We start from the raw sequence: 22,599 nt of genomic DNA on the forward strand, positions 1-22,599 counted from the left end.
CTGACTGTCAGTGCTCAAACAAGGTGCGTTCTCCGCATATGCCCATAATATTAGAATAAGATACAGGAAGAAAGGCCGTAGATCATAAGACGCCAGTGTGCGCCATGCACCAAAGCAGGAACTCCATTATACGCCGGCCGCCCAAACTCAAGACAATGCAGGAAAATGCAATTAGCTGGCGACAGCCAGTTGAGCCACCAAGTCCGACGCCACGTCGAGGAAAGGATAGGGGCTCGTGATCTCCTTCTCCTTGTTGAAGTACCGTTTGCTGATGGGATGCCAGTCGGTCTCGCCCTCCGCGCGGATCACGTTCTGGTATCCGTCACACTTGAAGTCGACCATGTAGTTGTTTTCCTCCAGCTGGTACAGCTGAATATCCACAAACACCCACACCCCATGCGAGATCCGTCCAGGCATGTGTGACTGCGTTGCGGAGGATGGGCCGGAGCTGGTCGCATTCTCCATGGTAAGAGGATTCTTCTCTTCGGCCGAGTGCGACAGTCCGGAGATGTTGAATCGACGGCGAAGCTCTTCCAAATCACTCTTGCTGCTCTGCACACTAGCTGAGCGACCCGGTGCCGTGACGCCTTGCTTCAACAGACGCGCCCGGATGAACCAGGAGTCCTTCGGGATGTAGTAGTCGGCCGGAAGATCTGGATATTTCGCTTGCAAAGGTCTTTCTCCTGGTCGCCGTTCAACCCCAATGGGCGTTGTGCCTTCTGTAAACTAATTAGTTCAAGAACGTGCGTCAGTAACTTGGAATAAAACGAACCTGCTTCGGAGGGCTGGATCTCCCACACGCCGCCCTGTGCTGCAATGGCTTTGTATAGATAGAGCATAGCCTCGTAAGGTTGATTGCGAGACCGAATACCAAACTGCCACTTGCGGGTTCTCTTGGGCTGCTGGGGTGCACTCCGAGCCTCTGGGGGTTCCAGGCGCAGTTTGTTCAAGTCTATGATACTACGGGAGTGCGGTTTCAAGGCTCTAGCGGTTGCTTCCTGCTCCTCGGGGGAACGTGCGCCGGAAAGATCGTCGTCGAGACTGGCCTGAGCACGTTCTTCTCGTAATCGGTCCGCGTCACGCGCCCGCTGCTCCCGCTCCCGCTCCCGTTGTTCCATTAGCTGATCATGCACATAGGGCAGGCTGGTCGGCAGAATGCGAACATGGCTGATTCGGGAACTTTCGAAATCATCCGAGTCGACCTGTTGTGGTACTTGTGAGGGCTGGCGATGTGAATCATAATGAGGGGATCCTTGAGGACGGGGTGCAGCGGGCCGGCCAACTGCAGGTGTAGTCAAAGGAGTTCGGTTCGGGGGAGGTGAAGGTGCGACAGGACCCCCCATCAGGTTGTCCTCTGTGGGAGCTGCCCGCTGTTAGCCTGACGATGCAGTCAGGAGTGCTATGTTTGGGTCATCACTCACAATTGGTCTGCATCATTTCGTTTTCCGCGATAATGAAAAAAGCATCCTTGATAGCGCTGGGCTCGGAGCTCTTGAGTGCATCTTCGATATCTTCCCGCGCATATCCCATGCTCCGTTCCAACTTGGAGATGGCGATCTGGTGGATCTTGTGCTGCACTGAGAGGGGCTTTCCCGGGGCAATCTTCTTAGGGTCGATAGCCTTGTTCGGATCCACTCCGGTAGCAATGAATTCTTCCGGAGGGGGTTGAAGATATTTGGGTAGGTCTTGCAGAAACCAAGGATCCTGGCGGATCTCGGGAATAGTGATTCGGTGGACAGGGTGGACTTGGAGCATCGATCTGATCAGGCGAGCCGCTCCAGACGAGATATAAGGGGGCATGTGGAAGTTGCCCGCGGCAATCTTCTTGAACAAGGCCGGAATATAATCGTCGTCAAATGGGAGCCGTCCCACCAACAATACATAGAGAATCACGCCGCAGCTCCATACGTCGACCTCGGGCCCGGCATAAAGCTTTCCGGAGATGACCTCGGGAGCAGCATAGTTAGGACTGCCGCAGCTGGTCTTGAGGAAGTTCCCATCTGTCATGATGTTGCTCAGCCCAAAATCGGCAATCTTGACATTCTTATCCTTGTCAATAAGCAGGTTCTCCGGCTTCAAATCCCGATGCACAATTTTGTGGCGATGGCAGTATTCGACGGCACAGATGATCTGCTGAAAGAATTTGCGAGCTTCTGCATCGTTGCATCGGCCTCGTTTGACCAAATAATCGAACAATTCGCGTTCGGCATACTCAAGGACCATAATGATGTCGGTTTTGGTAGCAATGACGGTGTACCTGCAAAGTCGAAAAGCATTAGTCTAATTCTACCCGTTAACGCAGAGAAGACCGGGACATGAACATACAATTTGATAATATGAGGATGCCGTAGCAATTGCAGATATTGAATCTCCCGCTCCACACGACCGACCATGTCTCTGGACAGCAATTTGCGACGGGAGATGATCTTCAGAGCGACCTGACGGCCGCTAGGTTGATGAATCGCCAGCTTTACCTTTCCAAACGAGCCTTCGCCCAGAATCTTAACCGTCTGGTACTGATCGAGCCGCTGCATGTCCCTCATGGTCGCCGGGGACTGCATGGAGGGGTCGGCGGCCATCCCGGTCGGGCGTGTGGGCGGAGGCATTGCCATGGCAGGATAATTCGAAGCGCTGGGGTGAGGACCGGCCCCAATGGGACATTCACGCTGACGATCGGAGTTGTAGGAAGGGAGGGAGACAGAAAGGTCCTCGTCGTCAAAGGCAGCTGCCATTGCTGGTCGGGAGGACGGACAGAACAACGTGACGTGATGGATTTCTCCGGGCGGTCCCAACGGTCTGTCCTGCTGACTTTCCAGCTTTTTTTGCCCACCCCAGCTAATTTTGCTCCCCTTTGGGTCTGGAACCGACTAAAAACTCGTCTAGAATTATGGAGACGCCAATAAAAGTAGTAATAATAGCAACCGAATGTGATAGTCCCCCACGAGGCCACCGACCCAGGAGTTCAGGGTGAAAGTGGAGCGGAGACAAACCGAGCGGCGGGAGGTTCCTATTATTTTTGACAGTTCCTCCTGTGTTGACCGGTTAAAGTAGAGGAAAGACAGGGAGGATACCGTCGAATATTGATGGATATGAGGATTATGGCGTTGAAATTCGGTCTGCCAGTTGAATAAGAGGTAGTCAAGGAGAGAGAAGACCAGAAATGAGGGGGAAAGGAAGGACAAAGATGAAGAAGCGTCATAGACTTATTCGTACATCTAAGAAACAAATCGTGAGCTGTTCCCGCGGGGGATCTGATCCCTCATATAAGGATCTGGGGAGTACATTAGTACCTAATCCTAAGACATTCAAGAGATCAAACAAAGTCAATCTGATGCCCTGTTATTAGCGGAGTGTTTACATGACAGCTTCCAGCGCGAACTCATATAACAGTTTCTCCTGTCATTTATGCTTAGCCTCCATTCTTGCCTTCATTCCTATCATTCATGCCTGTCAAGGAACCCGGTTAAATGTTAAATTACTTTGGTCTCAGATACAGACGCTCACTCGATATATCTGCGTCAACCCTGCCGATCGATCCATGGTTTCCTCTATCTTTACCAGAGTTTCATCCTGGCTGTCATACTAGTCTACACAGAGAGAACAGCGAAGGCATTCGAGTGACTGATTCTCTTAAATGATGGGTCCTTGATCCTCCAGTTGCTGAGCCAAGACGATTACCCCCGTTTGTGTCTTGGATTATCTGATCAACTTAAGCAGTTCTGGCGGAACTTTCCGAAACTTACTGGATGACTCCATCCAACAGGGCTAAGTGATCATCAGGAATACATAAGGTCTGTGCTATATGTCAGATTGGTTGATATATTGAGAACATCCTAATTTATCAGTCAGCCTGGATAGTAAGGCACAGATGTGGAGGCTGTACCATACTAAAACCCGCGAGATAGGCAGTTCTCGACTACACTTAGCACGTTTCAGCCGTGCGGCACAGCACCTTGCAGCACCGGCTTCAAAAGACCATACTAAAGCAGGAAAGGTCCCTGTCCTTATGAACCATGCGGAGATTGCTAGTGGGATTAGCAAGACGGCTGTGAGCCTTATCTTACCCTTTTGGATGTTGGTTTTTTCTGTTTGACGGGGCCAAATCTGTTTGACCTGGTCGATGCATCATGGCTAGGCTGGCTAGTAGAAGTAGTAGTGTAACATTATAAAAGGGTAAACGGGGCTGCTATTGAAGTGAAACTCTTCGTTTTTTTGCAAGCCATTCTACTTTATCAATCATGGGTGTAGTGGTCTTCTTTATCTTTGCTCTCACTGTTCTGAGCAATGTCAGCGCTGCCACAGTGAAATCCCTCTCCAGAGAGGCTCAGCCGTTCAACTTCCCCAAGGCAAGGCGGCTCTCTGCTGCGGTTTCTCGTTCAAAGCTTGAGTCCAGAGCAGAGTTTGCATCCAACATCCTTAGAAGAGAAGCGAGTTTTGACTTCCTTCATGGTGATCAAGATCCCCAATCGGTCTTTGTGGCCACCTTAGATGTCAAGTCGAAGTCACCCATCCTGGCATTAGAGGAGCTGGATGACTCGGTCCAAGATGTGATCTGCAGGGAATCGCAGGTTGACATATCCTTTGGATCAATTGAGCAAGTCCGCTCAGTCCATCGAGAACTCGAGCAGATCGATGGGTTTATCCTAGTCACCTCACATAGTGGGTGTAATCCTGATGGAGCAAGGTCAACATATCGGTCAGTACCTCGAACATTTACATAAGGGAGCATCATTAATCGTGTATAGAGTCAACAAGGTCGTAATAGATCCGACTCGCAACGTGCTGTCTCTAGGGAAATCCGACTGTGGCTGGCAAGACGCGTTTCACACAACTCGAGTCTCTTTTTCACGGAGGCATCCATCCGAAGTCCGGAGACGTTCGAACACGCCTACGAAGAGACAGCAGCAATCGCAGCCTGAACCATCAGAAACAACAAAAACAATGGGAGGATCCGCAGAGACTCCGACGGTCACATTTCCTGCGCCTAGCGCAACGTCGGGACTCGCCTCAACGTCGACGAAGGAGCTCAATGAGCATTATGTGGACCGAAAGATATTCCCCCCTGACATTCCCGCGGCGGACATGCTTCTGTAAGTGAATTCAACCGCAGTTCATCCGGATCCAAGCCGAGAAGAGAAGCTCATTTCGCAGACCGTCAGGACTCACCGTGTCTTGCAAGAATTGCTCCCTGGAAGGCAACATCGTCTTAGATAAGGGGTCTTTCGAGATTTCTGGATCTGACGGGTTGATGGATGCCGTCAACAACACCATCGCTTTCTTTGACCATGGCAGCATTGAAGTAATTGCAAACGGGCTCTTTGCGCAGGTCGAACTCGAGTTCGATCTTTCTGCGAGTCAAGATCTGGTCTCCTTTACGGCTCAGCTTCCCGCTATTCCTCTCAGTCCTTTCGAGGTATGTTCGCTCAGAAGACTGCAGAGCCGGTCACTGATGTGTAGTAGATTCCCGGAGTCCTTGTGTTTGGCCCGATGATAGTGGCGGAGTTTGATATGAGTTTGAGCCTTGCCCAAAACATTGGCTTTTCATATGGCTTCAACCTCTCCGTTAGTCCACCGCACCATTCCATCTTTTCTTCCGTACACTGACTTGTACTCAGGTGCCTGCGAATTCCAAAGTGGAGCTGAACATGGACGAGATCTCAAACTCCTCAATCACAGGCTTGTAAGCTAGCCCCACGATTTCACCACGTCCTTCGACTAACCGCTGCTCAGTGACAAAACAACCGTCCATGCCTTGCCATTTCAAGCAAAAGCCGCTCTGGTTTCCCTTATAGCCAGTATTGGCTTCAAGCCTCAAGTCCTCCTCGGCATCAACACGGCAGTAGGAAGCGTCCAGGGAGGAGTCGGCGCCTTTCTCGAACTACCCAAAGTTTCTGTCAATGTGACACAGCTCAGTAACGTCAACGAGAAGTGCGAGTCCGTCTCAAATGGCGATGGTAAGCTTACATCAATGCTGGACAATGTCTTTGGGGACTTTACGAATATTGTTCCCTCCGTGGACATCAATCTGGGAGCCCTGGCGAATTTCGAGGTTGATGTCCCACGCGTCTTCACCGAAACAGCTGCTGTGCAAACCGTATTGGCTTCAACTTCATACCCTCTGCCGACGGCGTGCTTGCAGTTTGACTCAGAGAGCGGCGAATACAGTTCTCCTACTCCGACTCCGACTCCTACTCCGGTATCGTCTGCTGTAGGTAAGGTTGCGACAGCTGAGGCGAAGAAAAGCCGGGCTGTTTTTGTGGAAATCAATCGTGGATTTGTGTTTTTATCAGTAATTGCGAGTTTGTGCATCTTTTAGTGTTGAAGAATGAAAGAATGTAGAGTCTGAGATACTCAATATATGTCGTGGCCTCAACGTTAGTATACATAGTATATTTCTCAGCAGCCATTGCGACGTTGCTAGTAACACCGTTTGGCGAGATCGTAGAGCCAGAGTAGTCATAACGAGCGTCATAGAGATCAGCCCGGTAATATCGCATTACTCTACATATGCATGTGCTTCACACCAGCCCCCACTGAACCAGTGATGCTCCTCTGCAGACAGGTATCTCGGTCTCAGTTTGCTTGGATAATGCAGTATGAGTCACATGAAACTTCGGGAGCTAAGTTACATTCAAATACATCAATCAGCCAATCAAATGCTACAAAAAAGAAGGTGGGGGAGGCCGTCGGGGTCCCAAAGCGGTTTAGGCCGCGCAACAGGCGGGGACCTAAAAGAGGAAAGGCGGGTGCCTTAAGTTGGTGACTGAGGCTGTGGAGGGTAATAAGGTAGTCAGCTTCCTCGTATCTGGCTCGAGTTGAATGACCTTCCCTCATCTTCAGGCATCTCTTTCTCTTTCTCTTCATCCTTCGTTCTTCGCATCCTCTCCTCCTCTACACTCAGACCATACGCCTGTTCACCTAGGTGCACGACCTTCTGCCTTTTGGCGAGCACAACCCTCAAAAAGTACATTCTTTCCCTCTCACAAGACCGTAAATAGCCGAGATCTTATCTCGAAGACGGACGGCCTCATCTCTAATATTAATCGATCTTTCCATCGTCATTCGACATCATCTTAGTCATTCAGCGTCATTCTTAGTGCAATCGAAGCAATGTCTGCAAACCAATCGCTGTTTCACATTGAGAACCCTGCTCGCGCTGACGAGTGGGCTGACTTTGACAACTCCTTCGGGTTTGCATCAGGGTATCTGGAGAGCAATCCACCCTCCCTGGACTCGATCTCTCCAAAAGACTTGGAGTTGGTCTACAGTGATGCAGACGCGCTGAACTGGGACTCCGAAGCCGCTCAATGGCCTCAGTCAGCCTTCTCCGACCTTGTGGCATTCGAGGACCCTTTAATAGGAAGCACAGAAATGCCATTGGACATGGCTGGCTTCTCCGAGAATGTTCCTCCACTACCATCGTTTCCAGAAGTGGAGTGCTCTTCCTCGACGTTTGACGCCACATGGTCATCATTCGACGCCTCAAATATGGAAGAAACCTTCTACTCACCTTCGAACTACCGACAACTGATCGAATCTCAGGCAGCCGCGGACCCGCGCTGCTTCTCGAGAAAAGAAAAGCGTCTTGAGGCTTCCATTGCTTTGCACCTACAGCGCCTGCAAGATGCTGCAACGACTGATCTTAATCTGTCTTCAGAGTCATGCGGCAGCTTTTCCTCTCCATGCTGGCCCGACTCTGCTGCAGGAAGCGCATCTGAGCCACAGTCTCGCGGAAGCCCATCCAGCACATCGGCCTCTGAACCCTCCGCCAAGTCATCTACCCCACCCTCTTCAAGACCGAGCCCCTCCAACGGTGGAGTTGAGTTGGTGCTTGATTTGAATATGAACACGACCACCAATCTGCCGAAAAAGCAGAAACCACGGTCCCAAGCTCAGAAAGAAAACTACATCAAAGTTCGGAAACATGGGGCCTGCGAGAAACATCGAAAACAGCATAAGCGGGTAAGTCCCACATCGTCGGCTCAGATCATATCATGCTAATGCTGTACAGTGCAATTGCCTCGACAAGTCTGCTTCTCGTGTTCTGAACGACTCTGCCGTCACAGCGCTAGCCCAATCTACCAAGGCCCGACTGGAGGTCAGGAACATTGGCCAGAACGTTATTGTAACCAAACGCCTCGGCCCCAATACCCTGCCGACTCTACCACCCGCAATTTTGGACAGGAGCCGTGCGGTCAAAGCGGTACCTGGATCTGTTCAACCAAGCACTGCGATGTCGCCAACGGTAAAGGCGAATGTACAACGTGTGGAACGTACTGTTCACGATTCTGCTGGACGTGTAAACACCGCAATCTCACCAACCGTTTCGACGAATGTCCGACCCTCGGAGCGTTCCGCTCACAGCTCGGCTGGACGTGCAAACATGGCTGTTTCATGGACGCCCGCACCGAATGCCCAAGTCATGGGGCGTATCGTTCAAAATTCTGGTGGACACGTTGTTTCGCTGAAATCTCCAGTGAATGTCCAACGTTCAGAACGTTCGGCCCAGAATTCTGCTGGACGGCAAAACACCGCGCATGCGCATGTTCAAGCTTGTCAGTCGCTAAAGGAGGCAAGACCTTGGCGTACAGACGGCTACACTTCGCCGGTGCCTGGTCCACTGGTAACCCAGAACGGCCAAACGGCGACTGCTGGGTTCCGTGGCCGGCAAGATGGTGCTGTTCGCGCTGTTCACTTCTCTCCGGGCCTCCTCCGCGAGTCGTCTGGTGTGCTCCAGCCATTCAGATACAAGCTGACTTCCCAGCACGACGTTGGAAAGCTGGTCGAGGCCCAACGCACCCAGGCAAACAAGCACGCAAAGGGCAAAGCAAACTTCTGGCTCAACAGTTGGACTTGGAGTCTACCTGGAAGCCGAGCAGAGGTGGTCCAGAATTCTACTGTTGCCGAATATGCTGGAGCGGTTGTTCGCAACACCGCCCTGGCGTTCTTGGCCTTCTGGCAATCCTCTACCTCGCTCACTTCGTGGGCAGGAGTACTCCTTGGCCAGTTAGTTATATCCTCTTCTCGTCAGCATATGCTGGCCAGGAAAGGATTGGGACTGGCTTAAGGTCCAGCCCTCGGTATCGTCTGTCCTTTGAGCGTTTCCGTCCTTGTGCTTGATGCTTGATTGTGGAGTTCTTTAGCGATTGTGCACTTGATATCCCGATAGTACATTAAAAGTTGTATCTGAATAGACTTTTTCGTCATCTCATGACGCAGTATCTAAAGTTCTTAGATCGCTACGTCGAATGCACTAGTTTTTTAACGATCTTTATCTGACATAAGACACCTCCGGAGCCCTGACTCGGTGAAGTAACTCAAGAGTAGAAGCTCTACACTAGTAATAGTATGGTCTTGATCACAACCATGGTCTCTCTAGTTCTGGTCATCGTGGCCATTGACTAGGATTCTAGACTCCGAATGAGCAAAGCCAGGTTCCGAGTGTGGAGGCGGAGATTCGCCATTGTTATGATGTGATGATGTCAAGCGGCTTCTCCTCGCCACGGGAAGTATATAAACAATCGACTGCACACACTTTTTCACTGCATACTCGCTGCAAATATCGTGCAGATTCATATACATAGCTTGCATATACATAGCTTGGCTTTACACTGTAATAAAAAAAATAAAAAAAGGAAAAACAAAATGGCCGACTCCTACACCAGCTCCTCCTACTACTACAGCTCCACCACCAACACCACCAACGGCAGCACCACCACCGGCCACCGGTACACGACCACCTCGCACACCGACCCGGACGGAAACACGGTGGTCCGCACCGCGCACCAAGACCTCGGCCAGCCGGCCGTCGTCGAGGAGCGCCGCTACGACCGCACCGGCCAGGAGCAGCTGATGCTGGCGTCTGGGACGGAGACGCTCCCGGGGGGCGTCCGGCGGATTACCGACCTGGATGACGAGACGGGGGCGACAACCTACGACGCGGGGACGCAGTATGGGATTCCGACAGGCTCCGAAAATGAGCGCGATGAGAGGAGCCGCGGCGATGAGTGGTGGAGTTCGTCGGTGGGGAGATCGTCGTACGATATCGGGACCCCCTTACCTGGTGCTAGGACTTACAATGCGTACACAGGGGCGTATGAGGAGCAGCGTGCCGATTACGATGCCGATGGGGTGCCGCGATACCGGGACCGAGGCCGGGGACGTGGGCAGAGCGGGTATTCGGCTGAGCAGAGGGCTAGTCGGGAGTTTGAGACGGATCAGGGGACGAGGTTGAAGAGAGAGACGGATGTGAATATGTCGGATTTGCTGATGTAGTTTTTGAAATGTCGTGTTGAATAGCTGTACAGAATGGATGCCGTGCAAGTCGTGTGCAAAGTCGTCGTTAAGTCGTAGCAATGCAATACTGTTGATCGAGGCTATACCCTGATTCTTCCCTCGCTCCATCTCGCTCGCGCCCTCTCAAATGCCCACGGTAGCTGAAACACCCAGTGGCAAAGCATGCCCGCCACGAAGCCGATGGCATCATTCTTGAACCCCACGAGCAACCCCACGGTAACCATCATGACGGCCCACCGCCTCTTCCGCTCGATATCACTGAGCATGGGCCCGATTTCGTGCTCGCTATCGCCTGTTAGTCCTTGCCCAAACCCGGCGATATCCCTGGCTCCAGTGGTGTTGAGGCTCTCGCCGACACTGACCAGCTCCAGACCGGCCGCGATGACCATCACACCAAGCAGCGCGGAAGGAAACCGCTTCAGCAGCCCGACCAGAGTCTCCCCGAAGAAAACGCCGATCAGCAGTTTCAACAACCCCAGGAAAATGACACTCGAGCCAGAACGGGCCCCAAATCGGTACTGCGCCGCTAACCCACCAGAGCCATGGCAGACCGGCATCGCCCCGAACCAGCACCCAACGAGATTCATCCCAGCCACACTCAACCCGATGGCCGTGATGGACGGCGTCTTCACCCGTGGCAAGAGATCGCCCGCTAGATGCACGACCGCCACAATCGAATTGAGCGTGGTCAGCGGCATCTGCCCGACTCCCGCATCCAGCGCGCCAACCTTCCACTCCGACACCCCGGGAATCACCACAAACGGCCGCCAGATCTCCAGCGACGGCAGACTCGCCGCCAACGTCGACTGGACAAGTGCAAACACCAATCCCAAGGTGAACACGATCAGCGCATACGGCACATTGCGATAGACGTTCGTGAATAGCAGAAAGACAAACGCCGCAATGGCCCACAGACGATTATCCGCCCACGAAGGCTGGAGCCACCCCAGCGGTGCGAGGGTCTTCCCCGCCGCGGCGATAACCAGGGACAATCCCGCGCCGACCTGGATCCCCTTGATGACCGGGATGGGGATCACATTGGCAAACCAGTGAAGTAGACCCGTCACGCTGAAAAACAGGATGCATGCGCCGACGAAGATGCCTGCGGCAGCGATGGTCCCGTTGCTGAAGGATCGGGCAATGGCTACCGCGGCAATGGCCTTCATAGGCTGCACAGGCAGTGGGATCCCGAAGAACAGACCGGTCAGGATGTTGAAGATGCCAGAGAATATTAGCGTACTGGACAGCGAGACGGTCCCATTGACAGCCAGGGCGATGGCGATGGGAAGAAAGGTTCCCAGATCGCCAAGCGAACCGGAGATCTCGGAAACATAGTGATTTTGGAAGGTTCGTAGGTTGTGCGAGGATATTTCGCGAAGAGTTTCAATCTTCATAGTGAATTATTTCAATTGAACTGATCAATCGATGTTTGTCTACAGGTGTCGAGAAAGAGGGAATATGGGGACTATTAGATAAAGTGGAGGAACCATGGTAAAAAGTGAAGAAAACAAGGATGACGCGGAGTCATGCGGCCCCCACGTTGACTGTCCCTCTCCAAGGATCCAAAGCAAGATAAGCTAGGCGATCCACGATCAGAAGATCAGAAGATCAGAAGATCCAGGAATCTTGTAATGATGATGCGATTGCTATGGCATACGTGGAAGTCATTTTCCCAGCACAGATCCATGATTTGTTGCTAGTTCCTCAGGCCAGGGCCAATCCAGTGCGGGGTTTCAATGAGGCATGGATAACCTCAAGAGCTACGTATTAGTACGGAGTACTATCAATAGCATCCAGAAGGATAAGATTATTTCTTAAGATACACTACGGAGTAGTTGGTCGAACAGTATAAGTTTCACATTTCACTGTAATGGTTATCCTAGATAGCGAGAGACTGTGTGGTTTGAATTCACTGCAGATAAGCGAGTGACAAGGGTGGGAAACTAGAGACATAGCGAGGTAAGGACTGGACGGCAACAAGGTAGCCAAATCGTTGAATGGGCAGTTGTGCTCATGTATTCAAATTAATAGTCATCACCACGGCTGATGACTTCTTTCCCACCGCTGTGGAGGAGAATCGTATGCTCGAACTGGGCCGTGTAGGAACCCTTCACGTCAACAAGCGGCGAATAGCATTCAACGATGCCGTTGTCGACCAGATTCTTCATCTGTGCAGTAAAGTCAATAACGTATACACAACGTTCTCTCAGTTGCTTACCCCAAGAAGATAGTTCTTCACCCCAAGACGCTCGAGATACCGGCGAGAAAAGACGATGCTGCCAAAATTGGCGTCGATGGTTTTGAGGAGTGACTTGGCCGAGGAAAGACGCAGATTGGCACCAGACATGTTCTCGTTTCTCCCGTAGCCGTAGACTCCGACCTTCTGCAGCATTAGAAAAATGAAATGGACTGAAGGGGAAAAACTCTCTTGTGCCCTACATCATCGTCGAGGAATCCTCTGCCAGTACTTCCAAAAGTCTCAATGGCATATACTTCTCCCTCTTCCATCTTGTCCTGGTTATTGTTCTTGATAAAGGGGATCTGTTTTCCGCCATGGATATGGTACCGGAGAATATCGTGGCCAGTGATGTTGCGGATAGCCTTGACCGGGAAGACTTTTCCGTCAATTTCGACTTCGTAGCTCTCCATCACCTCCTGGATCGCGGCGCCAATATCACTCATCCTTGCATCAACACCAGCATGCTACCTGCGCATCAGCATCACAGCATTCAGCTCAAAGTTCTTGCGTGGACAGACATACCTTGATACCGGTATTCGTTGCCTCCCTCACTGCAGTAAGAAGATTATCGTACTTGTCGTCAAAAGCGACGGTAAATGCCGAATCCACAATGCGACCATTCACATGCACACCAAAGTCTACCTTGAGGACATCACCCTTGTCCAGGATGACGTCTTTCTCACGTGGATTTGGGGTCCAATGAGCGGCAATGTGATTCAAGCATAAGCCAGTGGGGAAGCCCATGCCGGCTTTGAAGAAGTCTCCAGGTTCAAGTCCCTGGTGGCCGGAAAGCGCACGAACACCATCTTCAATACCCTCGGCAATCGATAGGAGAGTTGCTCCCGGCTTGATAAGCTCTTTCTGCGCATATTGGCGGACCTGGCGATGGATTTCGGCAGCCTGGCGGTAATCGGGGAGGAAGTCGTCGTCCCAAAGACGCGAGTTGTAGCGCGACTCTTCATCGGTCGTGCGCGTCGTACAGTCGTATGGGACGAGTTCTCCTACTGGATACTCTGAAGGGAATAAAGTCGAGACCAGCACACGCGGTGGGCTAGTTTGCTTGAGCTCAGTCACCGAAAGGGTTCCCGATTTAGTCTTCTTCTTCTTCTTCTTGTTGGACTTCTTGCGTTTCTTCTTCTTTTCTGTTACGGATAGACCATCAGTGGTGGTTAAGTGCACTTGATCGAAAGTTGGGAAGTGGTTGATTGGACTTACCAACATTGGGAGTCTCGGTGTTCACCCCATTTTCTTCGGCATCCTCGTCGTCATCATCATCATCACCAATGACTCCGCGATCCAAATCGGCTGATCCCGAGCCATTTTGAGAGGTCTGAGGGTCGGGATTGGCTGGCTTGAGCTCATTGGAGTTGGAGGCTATAAGGGAAGGATAAATTAGAGTTGCTGACGGTTGTCGTTTGTGGGAGGATAAAAGTCATTCATACCATGAGGTGCCTGCCAGTGTCCTTCAGGGCTCTTCGATCCCATGCTGTGGTTCTAAATTGCAGTGCTGACATGAACTGATGGCGAGCTAATTTGACAATGTTGTCAGTTGTCAGAAAGAAGAGAAAGCGGGGATTGAATGTGGCTGACTGCTGACGGTTGCCTGACAATCCCTTGCCTAAAAAGGTAAGGTTTGTATGTTTTGCTCTTGGATACAAATCGAGACATTTATGCCGAGTACAACTAACTATCTACGCTCCGGGGATTATTTACTCTACTGCCACCACAATCATCGGCCTATTCTGTCACTACTGTCGAGCTAGGAGGTGATCTGTGCAGACTCTACAAACGGCCTGTGCCTACTCATTCTAACGCTTATGGACTGCCGGTGATTATGAGTCGAGCGCTTGCCAGTCCTCACAGGTCCGAGTACCCTCTAGTCCTACACGCTCGTGATAAGATACAATGATGGACGGACTCAATTGAGGATCCATGCAAGAGATTTGTCAAATCCCTGGTCATCTCATCATCCTTGCAATTATTACTACTCTCTATGGGCGCTTCGACGAACCGCTAAGGTGCCAATTGTTTGCTTGCTTTTCCCCCCCTCTTTTGCAGGCCCTTTGTCTCTTGTCCTCTCCATACAACGTCCTCTGTCAGACACGAGAAAAAAGAAAAAGGAAAAAGCAAAGAAAAAAAGCAAGAACAATATAGTCTGCGAAGCTGTTTCAAGGCATCTGAGCCCAATTCATCCGACAATCAACCGGCAAATTATGAGGAATAGCCCTGGCCGCGATTTTAGACGTCTCTTCTCCCCCATTGCTCAAGTGCTTCGATGGACAGTTCGTCCGGACATCACCGGATCATCCAGCTTGGATTGACCTTTCACTTTTCATTGGCCGTGCAATTTACTACAGCCAGCTGACAGGAGGAAAATAGTAATGTGGGGAACCAGCTTGACTCAGGTAGCCACAGTCTGCACGCAACAATCTGACAGGGATCGCTGTGACTTACGAGAACCACGATGGACCAATAGCGTCAGCCTTCACAAGTATTTGTAGTTGCCGGCCTCGCTCACTCTATGAATAATGGAGCGATCTGGCTCACGCTAACCTTGACATTCACAGCAGTTTGCATGAAGAGAGCAAGCCTCGGTGGCACGGTCGTTCAATCCACCAATGTGCAATAAACAACTATGGTAACTGGTAACTGCTGCAATATAGAGTGCGAGGAAGAAATTACCCGCTGCGGATGAAGCTCGCATAGAGCTACTTCTTTCCTCCTCCTCTACCGCATACTTATGCATCGAGAGGACAAATGAGGGTATGCTCGTGCTTTCTTTTCCCAGGTAGCAGACATGTCAATTTCTAAATCAGTCGAGTCGCTCCTGAGGGTGGTCTCCGAGGAGCGCCATCTCGCTCAATCACAGTGCAACAAAGCCCTGAATGCAAATGGTAGGCATTGAGCGCCACTGTCTCGAATCCCCTGTCATTCAGCCAGCCTGTTACCGGCGACGCCGTGGGAGACGGTGGATCTGGAACGTCTTCCTACACCATGGTAGTGAGAAGCCCAGACTGATGTCGGGCGCTCCGTTCAGAGAATTTCATCCCAATGCACCTTTGATTGCATGCAGTCCAGACGGTTGCTCTGCACAGTGCTCGCCGTGGCATACAGCGACGTAGCGTACGAAAATTTCCCCCCTCATTCTCTATATGATTATTTAAGGAACCTATGCCCTCTCAAAATCGCCTCGCTGCTCTGGTCTGCAACGTCTTTTTTCCTCTTACTCAATGGTTCTTTCCTTCTGATGCTGTTTTGAGTTGCTTTTTCTGTTGCTTTACGAGTCGTCGTCGTGGCTCAATCAAGACGACAGTTGATTACGACTCCCCTACTGGGCCCACAACCATTGTCCCTCCAACTAGTAATTCAAAGCAATCATTATCTGCAGGTTCTAATACCCCTCCACCTGTCGTCCACACTCAGGCTTCCCAAGAGTCAACAGATATCACCACCTCTACTATAGCCCCGGTCATCTTAACTACCATGGCAGCCACAGTTTCCTCTCCCTTGCCTCCTGGTTTGCTAGCTAGCAACAGACGTGTGTCGGGTCTCTTGGACAGCGATGTTCTCTCAAACAATGGCGTCGCCCGTTCTGTCACTTCCCGTAGGGTGTCCTCCAGGAAGTTCAAGTCTGTCGAAACAACAGAAGTATCCAGTTTGGTGCACTCCCTCAAGCGTCGAAGCGGCGACGAGCTCGGCGCCGGTGCATCGTCCAAGCTGTTGAACCATACACATGACTCGGTCTTGGACTGGATTCGCTCCCAGCGGATGAGCCTGCTTCCCCCTGAAGGGAGCAGCTACGACAAGGTGCTATCATGGGCGCAGCTTTTTGTCGAGAGGCTGCACTCCTTTGACGAGGCGATTGAGGAGTTTGCCGGTGATAGCTATTTAGCTGCGCGGTTGGCTTATGGCTATTGTGCTCTGTTACTCGAGGTACAATCATGTATCGTCCTCAAATGACTTCACGACGCTGACACACCTCGCAGCTAGGACAAGAAAATGCATCTGCGCTGATGATTTCCTTCGGCTTTTTCTACAGCACTTCGATGAAACTTGGAAATCTACTTGAGCGGACGGAGCTGTTCAGCGTCTCCCAAGAAATTCGGGAACAGCTGGTTCTCGCTCTTGCGGACTTGGTCACCCTGGTCGCCAGTGTGTCAATGCACTTTCATAAAGCGATCCTTGGCCTGACTACGGCATCGATCTCCATTGACCTTTACAAGACCTTCCCTGGCCAGATTCAGACATTCCGTGACCGATGCGAGAAGATTTCTGAGGCCATGTGGCGTCATCAACTCCTGAGGGAGAACTTGGACCTCGAAAAAGGTATATTCATCGCTTTATCCATTTGGATAGCAGCTGACCAGGAACAGTGTCTGATCCCAAGGCAATCAAGCTATGGCTGAGCCCTGAAGACCGTGTTCTCGGTAATGTCGCAGAGCAAAGTTCCCATCTGGCCCATGACCGGGAGGAAATGACCTGTCTTTGGATGGCACCTTACTTGGCGCGCTTTTTGAAGAGTCCGCTCAAAACTCTTGCTATCGCTGGCAAGCCTGGTTCCGGACGAACGGTTTTGGCCTCTGTGATTGTTGATCAGCTGCAGCACACGATCGGGGGTGTTTCCTACGCCACATTGTTCGTTCCAATCAGTGAGTATTTCAGATAGTCCATTCGGTAAGCGACCTCCTAATTTTATCCGCAGATGCAAGAGTGCCAGCAGAGGCAACACCGCGTGCGGTAGCCAGAAGCATTCTGTACCAGCTTTTCGATAAGCGCATCGGAAATGTGCAGTTGCTGCAGATCCTGAGTGTCGCCCATGAGCGCAGCAAGAAGGCCACTAACGAGCAGGATTATGACAGCCTGCTGTGGAATGCTTTGGAGGCAGCGCTCAGCGTGGCTCTGCCTGGTGCCAAAGAGCTTGTCATTGTCGTCGATGGCGTTGACGAGGCAGCCTGCAGTGAAACCGCCATGCTCAACCAGCTGGCCACAGCCACTGCTAAGGGGAGTAACGTGAAATTGATCACCCTTGGTGCACTTAAGCCTCCCACTGCAGCAGATCAAGCCTTTGTCCAGATCACCGAGGAACTCATCTTCGATGATATTGCCGCCGTTGTACGGGATCAGTTACAGCAGAGTCGTGTCTTCTTGGGCATGTCCGAGCTGGATCAGGAGACCATCGTTGGCCGCATCACGGAAGCGTCCCAGGGCTCATTCCTCTGGGGGAAGCTCGCCACAAAACGGATTCGCTACGAGGAGACTGAGGAGAGCCTCCACAAGGCCGTGGATGCCCTGTTGAGTGCCAAGCTTACTCTTGCCGACTTTGTCCTCCAACTTCTGCAAGGACCCAACGTCACTGAGGATGCAAAGAACATGTTGCTCTGGCTTATTACAGCCGATCGGCCGCTTCAATTCAGAGAACTCGAGCTTTTGGCTTCTATACAGGTCGACAAGCTCACGGTGGCGGACCGTAAGCTGGACGTATTGCAAGTCTTGAGACCACTCAATGGTCTGGTATTCGTGCAAGATGGTCAGGTTTTTATTCGTCATGGCCTCTTCCGAGCCTCCCTTCTGGATATTTTCAGCAAAGGCAAACTAGTTTCGACCGTCAAAGACCGCCACGCCGATCTCGTGACTCGCCTGTTGATTTACATCCGGGCAACGGTGACGCAGGAGAACGAACTCTCCCTTGTATCGCTGGACTGGCACGATACCGACCGCCTCATCAACAGAAATCCCCTGCTCGAATTTGCCGTGCGCTACTGGGTGCACCATGTTCGGCAAACCTCAGCGTTCACAGCCAAAGGTGAGGTCGCAGCAGCGAAGGAGTTTGCCAAGGTGCTACCGGCTTCGATCACGACCCTGCGACTTGAGAGCACGCTGTGGGAAAATGCACCTACACCCACGCTGCTGCTCTACTTTACCACTGTCACCAACATCTACCGCCAGATGCTGTCAGCGAATCATGTTGTGACTCTTCAGTCCATCATCTTCTTGGCTCTTTTAAACCAGCGCCTGGAGTATATCTCTGAAGCCATTCCTCTGTTCTTTGAAGCCGCCACGCTGAGCCGCACGCTTTTGACTTCACGCCATATCGTGACAATGCAAATGGCTAGGACCTTCATTGAGTTGACCCAGCAGAGGACCACAAGCACCAAGACCGAGATTATGGTCAAGAGAGAAGAGGTCCTGTTGCTGTTGGTTGAGTGCTACAAGCGTCACTACGGAGAGCATTCTGAAACTGTGGTCACACTTCTCAAGCAATTGATCGACCACTACACCCTGATCAAGGAAGAGGAGAAGGTCACGGAGATCACCGCTTCAATTGAGTCCATTACCACCCACCATGATCGTCATGGTTCCAGTGGCGCTAACGGAGGGCTGGAGATTCATCTCAACAAGGGCATTGACAGACCAATTGATATCGGTGTCGGGCTCTCGCTGGATTATGAAGAAGGCGACGAAGTCATCCAAGAATCCGAGTCGTACAACGTTGACGAATGGATCAAAAAGGCCGAGATCTACGTGGCCGAAGGCAAGGTCGAACTCGCCGAGCGTACTTATGTCGAGATCTGGCAGCGGGTGAGCAGAGAGTACCGCACTCATTACTCTGCATACTGGGAGGAGCGGAAGATGACCACTGTGCTGGCGTACTCCAAATTCCTCGTGTCTCAGAAGAGAGCGTACGAGGCATCCTCTGTGTTGTCCAGTCTGTGGCAAGAGTATGAACAGGCAAGCATCTCGATCTCCGAAACTTCCGTGTCCTACTTCCAGGAAGTCGCCAAGATGATGAAGGTCGTTGGTATCTCCGACGTGGCACTCTTGGTCTACAAGCGCTGCTCCAGATACTATGAGAGCATCAATTCAACCCACAGCTCGACGTACAAGGAGATTCAGGAGAGCATCCGAACGACCTCGAAGGAGGTTGTCAAGTCCTTCAGTTCTTCGAGCACGGTCATATCGGAGACGACCATCGAGGAGATCTTTATCGGTGGCTCCAGCTCGACCGAGACCGTTGAGGAGTCTTCATTTACAGCTCTGCATCGGTCCCTTGAACTGTATATTTCGCAGCATCGCTGGCAAGATGCTACGCGCCTGCTCAAGAAGATCCTACGTTTTGTCTGGCCTTCTCTCTTTGCGCCATCCGTTCAGGACGTCACCCTCCCCGAGAAGCATGTCGATCATTGCGTGGAACTTGCTGCCCGTCTTAGTCTATGCTATCATTCCCGGCGTCGCTTGAGCAAGGAAGAGGACATCCGCCTGAGGGTGTACCGAGCAGTCCGTGCCGAGAGGAAAGTGGAAGACAAGCTGCGTGAGCGCGCTACCGCCGAGTTGCTTCGTTTCTTCGAGCACACCTCGCAGACGGAGATGATCATCAACCTCCGACAGGAGATGCTGAGCGATTATATTGAAGCCTACGGGGCTGAGCATGAGCGTGTTATCAAGATTCTCTGGGTCCTAGCCGAGCTAACGCGTCCTCGTCCAATTTTCATCGAATATTTCCAGCAAATAATCCGAGCGTTGAACAAGGACTCGCAGGTCTGTCATCCAGAGGCCATTGAGCCGATGGTCATTGTGGCCACCGAGCTGTGGAATCAAGGGCGCTATCTGGACGCCTTGGCCTACTACAAGGTCATTTTCAATACGTTCCTGACCCAGCCCAAGCTCGGTCCCAAGTTCCAGGTCCAGGAATTTGTGCAGGAGCTTTTCGAGCGCTACACACGCTGCTTGCGCAGCGTCCACGCAGAGTTCACTGTGCTACACAAGGTCACTGTCGAATACCGTGCTCGGTGTACGGCAGTTTTTGGTGTGACTGCATCTATTACCATCCGAGCCACCCTGACCCTTGCGAAGCTCTGCCAGGAGTCTAAGCGCTTTTTGTCTGAAGCGATCACTCTCTATGAGGAGCTTCTCAAGATCGAATCCGCGGAGCTGGACAGGGATGAGATTTCCGTGACACTGGATGGTCTCTCCGAGGAACAAGCAGAGTCTTCTAGCTCTTCAGCTCACAGTGAACGGACTTTCAAGGTCATGCGGAAGCGCATCACCACCGTGCGTGAGACGCATGGATGGGCCCATGAGGAATCTCTGACTCGGATGAAAGAGATGATCACCATCTACACTGAGCGGAAGGAGACCGAAACTGTGGTGCGCGAACTCACCGAGGCGACCGTGCAAATCCTCATGTCCGAAACGTCTTCCACTCGCTTGATCGCTGCAGCCAGCACCATCGCGTCCTGCTATATAGAAGCGGGCCAGATCCAGAAAGCGGTCGAGCTATCGCACGAGATTTATCGGCAGATTGTGATGAAAGAAGTCGTCAACATTGAGAGTGTTCAGTTTGATCTCTCCTCCAAGGAGCGCAAGAGTCTCACATTTTTGGCGCAGCTCGAGTATATCCTTCGGCGCAACACTTCTGTCACCGTGACGGAGATCCTTGCCTCGTTGACTACGGAGTATGTCTACTTTGAGGAGTTCCGGAGATTGATCACGTCGAAGAGCAGCTCCATCCAGACTCTCACCGTGTCTGCTGCTCGCCTGTACCACTTCCTGGTTGCTAATGCCCGGCAAGCTGCGGCGGCCCGTGTGTTTAATGATTTCCTTGGCTATTTCGCCGCCACGGAGGGCAAGCGTGTGGATCTGACCGAGACGTCGCGGGTGAAGATCCTGGTCATTACTATTCTGGACCACTTCAGCACCCATCATTCGCACAACTTTGTCCGTTCCATTGGCATTGCAAGCGTCCATCGGGTCACAGAACTTCTCAAGGAACAACGCTATGAAGCGGCTTGTGATCTGGCGCTGGCCAGCTTCAAATACCTATCAGCTCACGATTCCTACCGGAGCCCTGCTATCGTCAAGTTTGCCTTCATCTTGGGTATGACCATTTCCGGGCGCGATATTGTCCACCACCCCGACGACGCCATTCGCAAGAAGCTCCTCGGTGTGTCCGCGGTCATCATCCAGGACGCTCTCCGTGTCATCGACGGACTCAAGATCGACCTGTCGCAGATCGGCCTCCACCAGCTGAACAACCTCATCGGCCTGCTGGGCGAGCAGCAAGACTACCAGACTCTGGCTTGGCTCCTGAACAAACTCTGGAACAGCCGCGAGGCTCAGCGTACCTGGAAGCCATATATCACACTCGCGCTGGGCCGCCGCCTCGTCCTGGCCCGTTACCTCGTCGGCGACTCGATGGCGGCGCTGCGCTTGGCCGAGGACATTGTGTACAACTGCCGCCGCGTGCACGGTGCCTGCCACCCCGCTACACTGGATACGTCTGTTCTTTTGTCCCAGCTGTACATTGGCGTCGGCCTGCGGTACCAGTCCCACAAGAACGGACAGGAGATGGCCAACCGGTACTACAAGAAGAGCGCGGCGCTGCACGAAAACCTGCTGCGCATCTTCAGCGACCCCTCGTTTGCCGAGCTCGAGTGCGGTCTCGACAACAGCATGAGCCTGGATGGCTCGACGTACGATCTTGACATGGGCGAGCCGGTCGGCCACGTCCCGGACGGCGAGAGTGTGCGTCGGCACCTGTACCTGCTGAAACTTGCCGTGCAACGGTTGGGTGATTGGCCCAAGGACTACAGCGAGTATGAGCGGCTGAACGCGGACCTCTTCCGGGAGTTTGCGTCTGATCTGAAGGGTGTGGAGGGAGTGGAGAAGTGGGATCTGAAGGCGTATGGGGCCGGCAAGGCAGAAGGGAATGCGGACATTTTGGAGACTGAGTTTAAGGGGTGGGAGTTTCTGGAAGGGCCTGCGCCAGTGGAGGGGTAATCTTTCTTACTTTGTATGTTGAGTTGTAGTCTATTCTTGTGTTTGTCTGTCTTGTTAAGGTCGATATCAAATTGCTTAATTGTAGTCAGATGCAATGCGGTATTCCATCATATCACATTTTCAATACTTCCTTCTATTTCATTTACAACTATGCACATCATTCAGATGCTGGATACATGCTATGTCTAAGTAGTGCATAGCTGAATACACCCATCACATGGATGCCTTGTAGATTTACCTTAGCCTGCACAACCAGCTCACTGCAGTACTGCTGGCAGAGAACACAA

General features: G+C 52.0%; 7 protein-coding genes across 7 annotated transcripts, besides 3 other annotated features; 4 read left to right on the forward strand and 3 right to left on the reverse strand.

Moving 5' to 3' along the window:
• Window positions 1–171: 171 nt before the first annotated feature.
• Window positions 172–2,732, reverse strand: NFIA_034020 (SNF1 family serine/threonine-protein kinase; the record flags this gene model as incomplete). The annotated part of the gene is made up of 4 exons (XM_001265732.1): window positions 172–719; window positions 773–1,363; window positions 1,422–2,257; window positions 2,326–2,732. 4 exons carry the CDS (start codon window positions 2,730–2,732, stop codon window positions 172–174), a joined length of 2,382 nt encoding a protein of 793 aa, XP_001265733.1.
• Window positions 2,733–4,238: 1,506 nt separating this feature from the next.
• Window positions 4,239–6,316, forward strand: NFIA_034030 (putative GPI anchored protein; the record flags this gene model as incomplete). Its single annotated transcript, XM_001265733.1, has 6 exons — window positions 4,239–4,659; window positions 4,793–5,090; window positions 5,152–5,413; window positions 5,461–5,562; window positions 5,616–5,680; window positions 5,731–6,316. The coding sequence occupies 6 exons, from the start codon at window positions 4,239–4,241 to the stop codon at window positions 6,314–6,316; spliced, it is 1,734 nt and encodes a 577-aa protein (XP_001265734.1).
• Window positions 6,317–7,110: 794 nt separating this feature from the next.
• NFIA_034040 (uncharacterized protein) lies at window positions 7,111–9,067 on the forward strand (the record flags this gene model as incomplete). Its single annotated transcript, XM_001265734.1, has 2 exons — window positions 7,111–7,962; window positions 8,012–9,067. The coding sequence occupies 2 exons, from the start codon at window positions 7,111–7,113 to the stop codon at window positions 9,065–9,067; spliced, it is 1,908 nt and encodes a 635-aa protein (XP_001265735.1).
• A 506-nt stretch (window positions 9,068–9,573) lies between these two features.
• Window positions 9,574–9,602: a microsatellite.
• Window positions 9,603–9,645: 43 nt separating this feature from the next.
• NFIA_034050 (uncharacterized protein) lies at window positions 9,646–10,275 on the forward strand (the record flags this gene model as incomplete). The annotated part of the gene is made up of 1 exon (XM_001265735.1): window positions 9,646–10,275. The coding sequence occupies one exon, from the start codon at window positions 9,646–9,648 to the stop codon at window positions 10,273–10,275; it is 630 nt and encodes a 209-aa protein (XP_001265736.1).
• Window positions 9,660–9,741: a microsatellite.
• Window positions 10,276–10,376: 101 nt separating the features above from the next.
• NFIA_034060 (putative sulfate/molybdate transporter) lies at window positions 10,377–11,690 on the reverse strand (the record flags this gene model as incomplete). Its single annotated transcript, XM_001265736.1, has 1 exon — window positions 10,377–11,690. The coding sequence occupies one exon, from the start codon at window positions 11,688–11,690 to the stop codon at window positions 10,377–10,379; it is 1,314 nt and encodes a 437-aa protein (XP_001265737.1).
• Window positions 11,691–11,886: 196 nt separating this feature from the next.
• Window positions 11,887–11,913: a microsatellite.
• A 407-nt stretch (window positions 11,914–12,320) lies between these two features.
• On the reverse strand, window positions 12,321–14,020 carry NFIA_034070 (putative methionine aminopeptidase, type II; the record flags this gene model as incomplete). The annotated part of the gene is made up of 6 exons (XM_001265737.1): window positions 12,321–12,464; window positions 12,515–12,676; window positions 12,736–12,999; window positions 13,058–13,677; window positions 13,751–13,909; window positions 13,978–14,020. The coding sequence occupies 6 exons, from the start codon at window positions 14,018–14,020 to the stop codon at window positions 12,321–12,323; spliced, it is 1,392 nt and encodes a 463-aa protein (XP_001265738.1).
• A 1,998-nt stretch (window positions 14,021–16,018) lies between these two features.
• Window positions 16,019–22,312, forward strand: NFIA_034080 (NACHT domain protein; the record flags this gene model as incomplete). Its single annotated transcript, XM_001265738.1, has 4 exons — window positions 16,019–16,468; window positions 16,522–16,861; window positions 16,909–17,184; window positions 17,238–22,312. 4 exons carry the CDS (start codon window positions 16,019–16,021, stop codon window positions 22,310–22,312), a joined length of 6,141 nt encoding a protein of 2,046 aa, XP_001265739.1.
• Window positions 22,313–22,599: the final 287 nt, after the last annotated feature.

Source organism: Aspergillus fischeri, genomic scaffold, assembly GCF_000149645.3.
Source record: "Aspergillus fischeri NRRL 181 1099437636247 genomic scaffold, whole genome shotgun sequence".
Lineage (NCBI taxonomy): Eukaryota > Fungi > Ascomycota > Eurotiomycetes > Eurotiales > Aspergillaceae > Aspergillus > Aspergillus fischeri.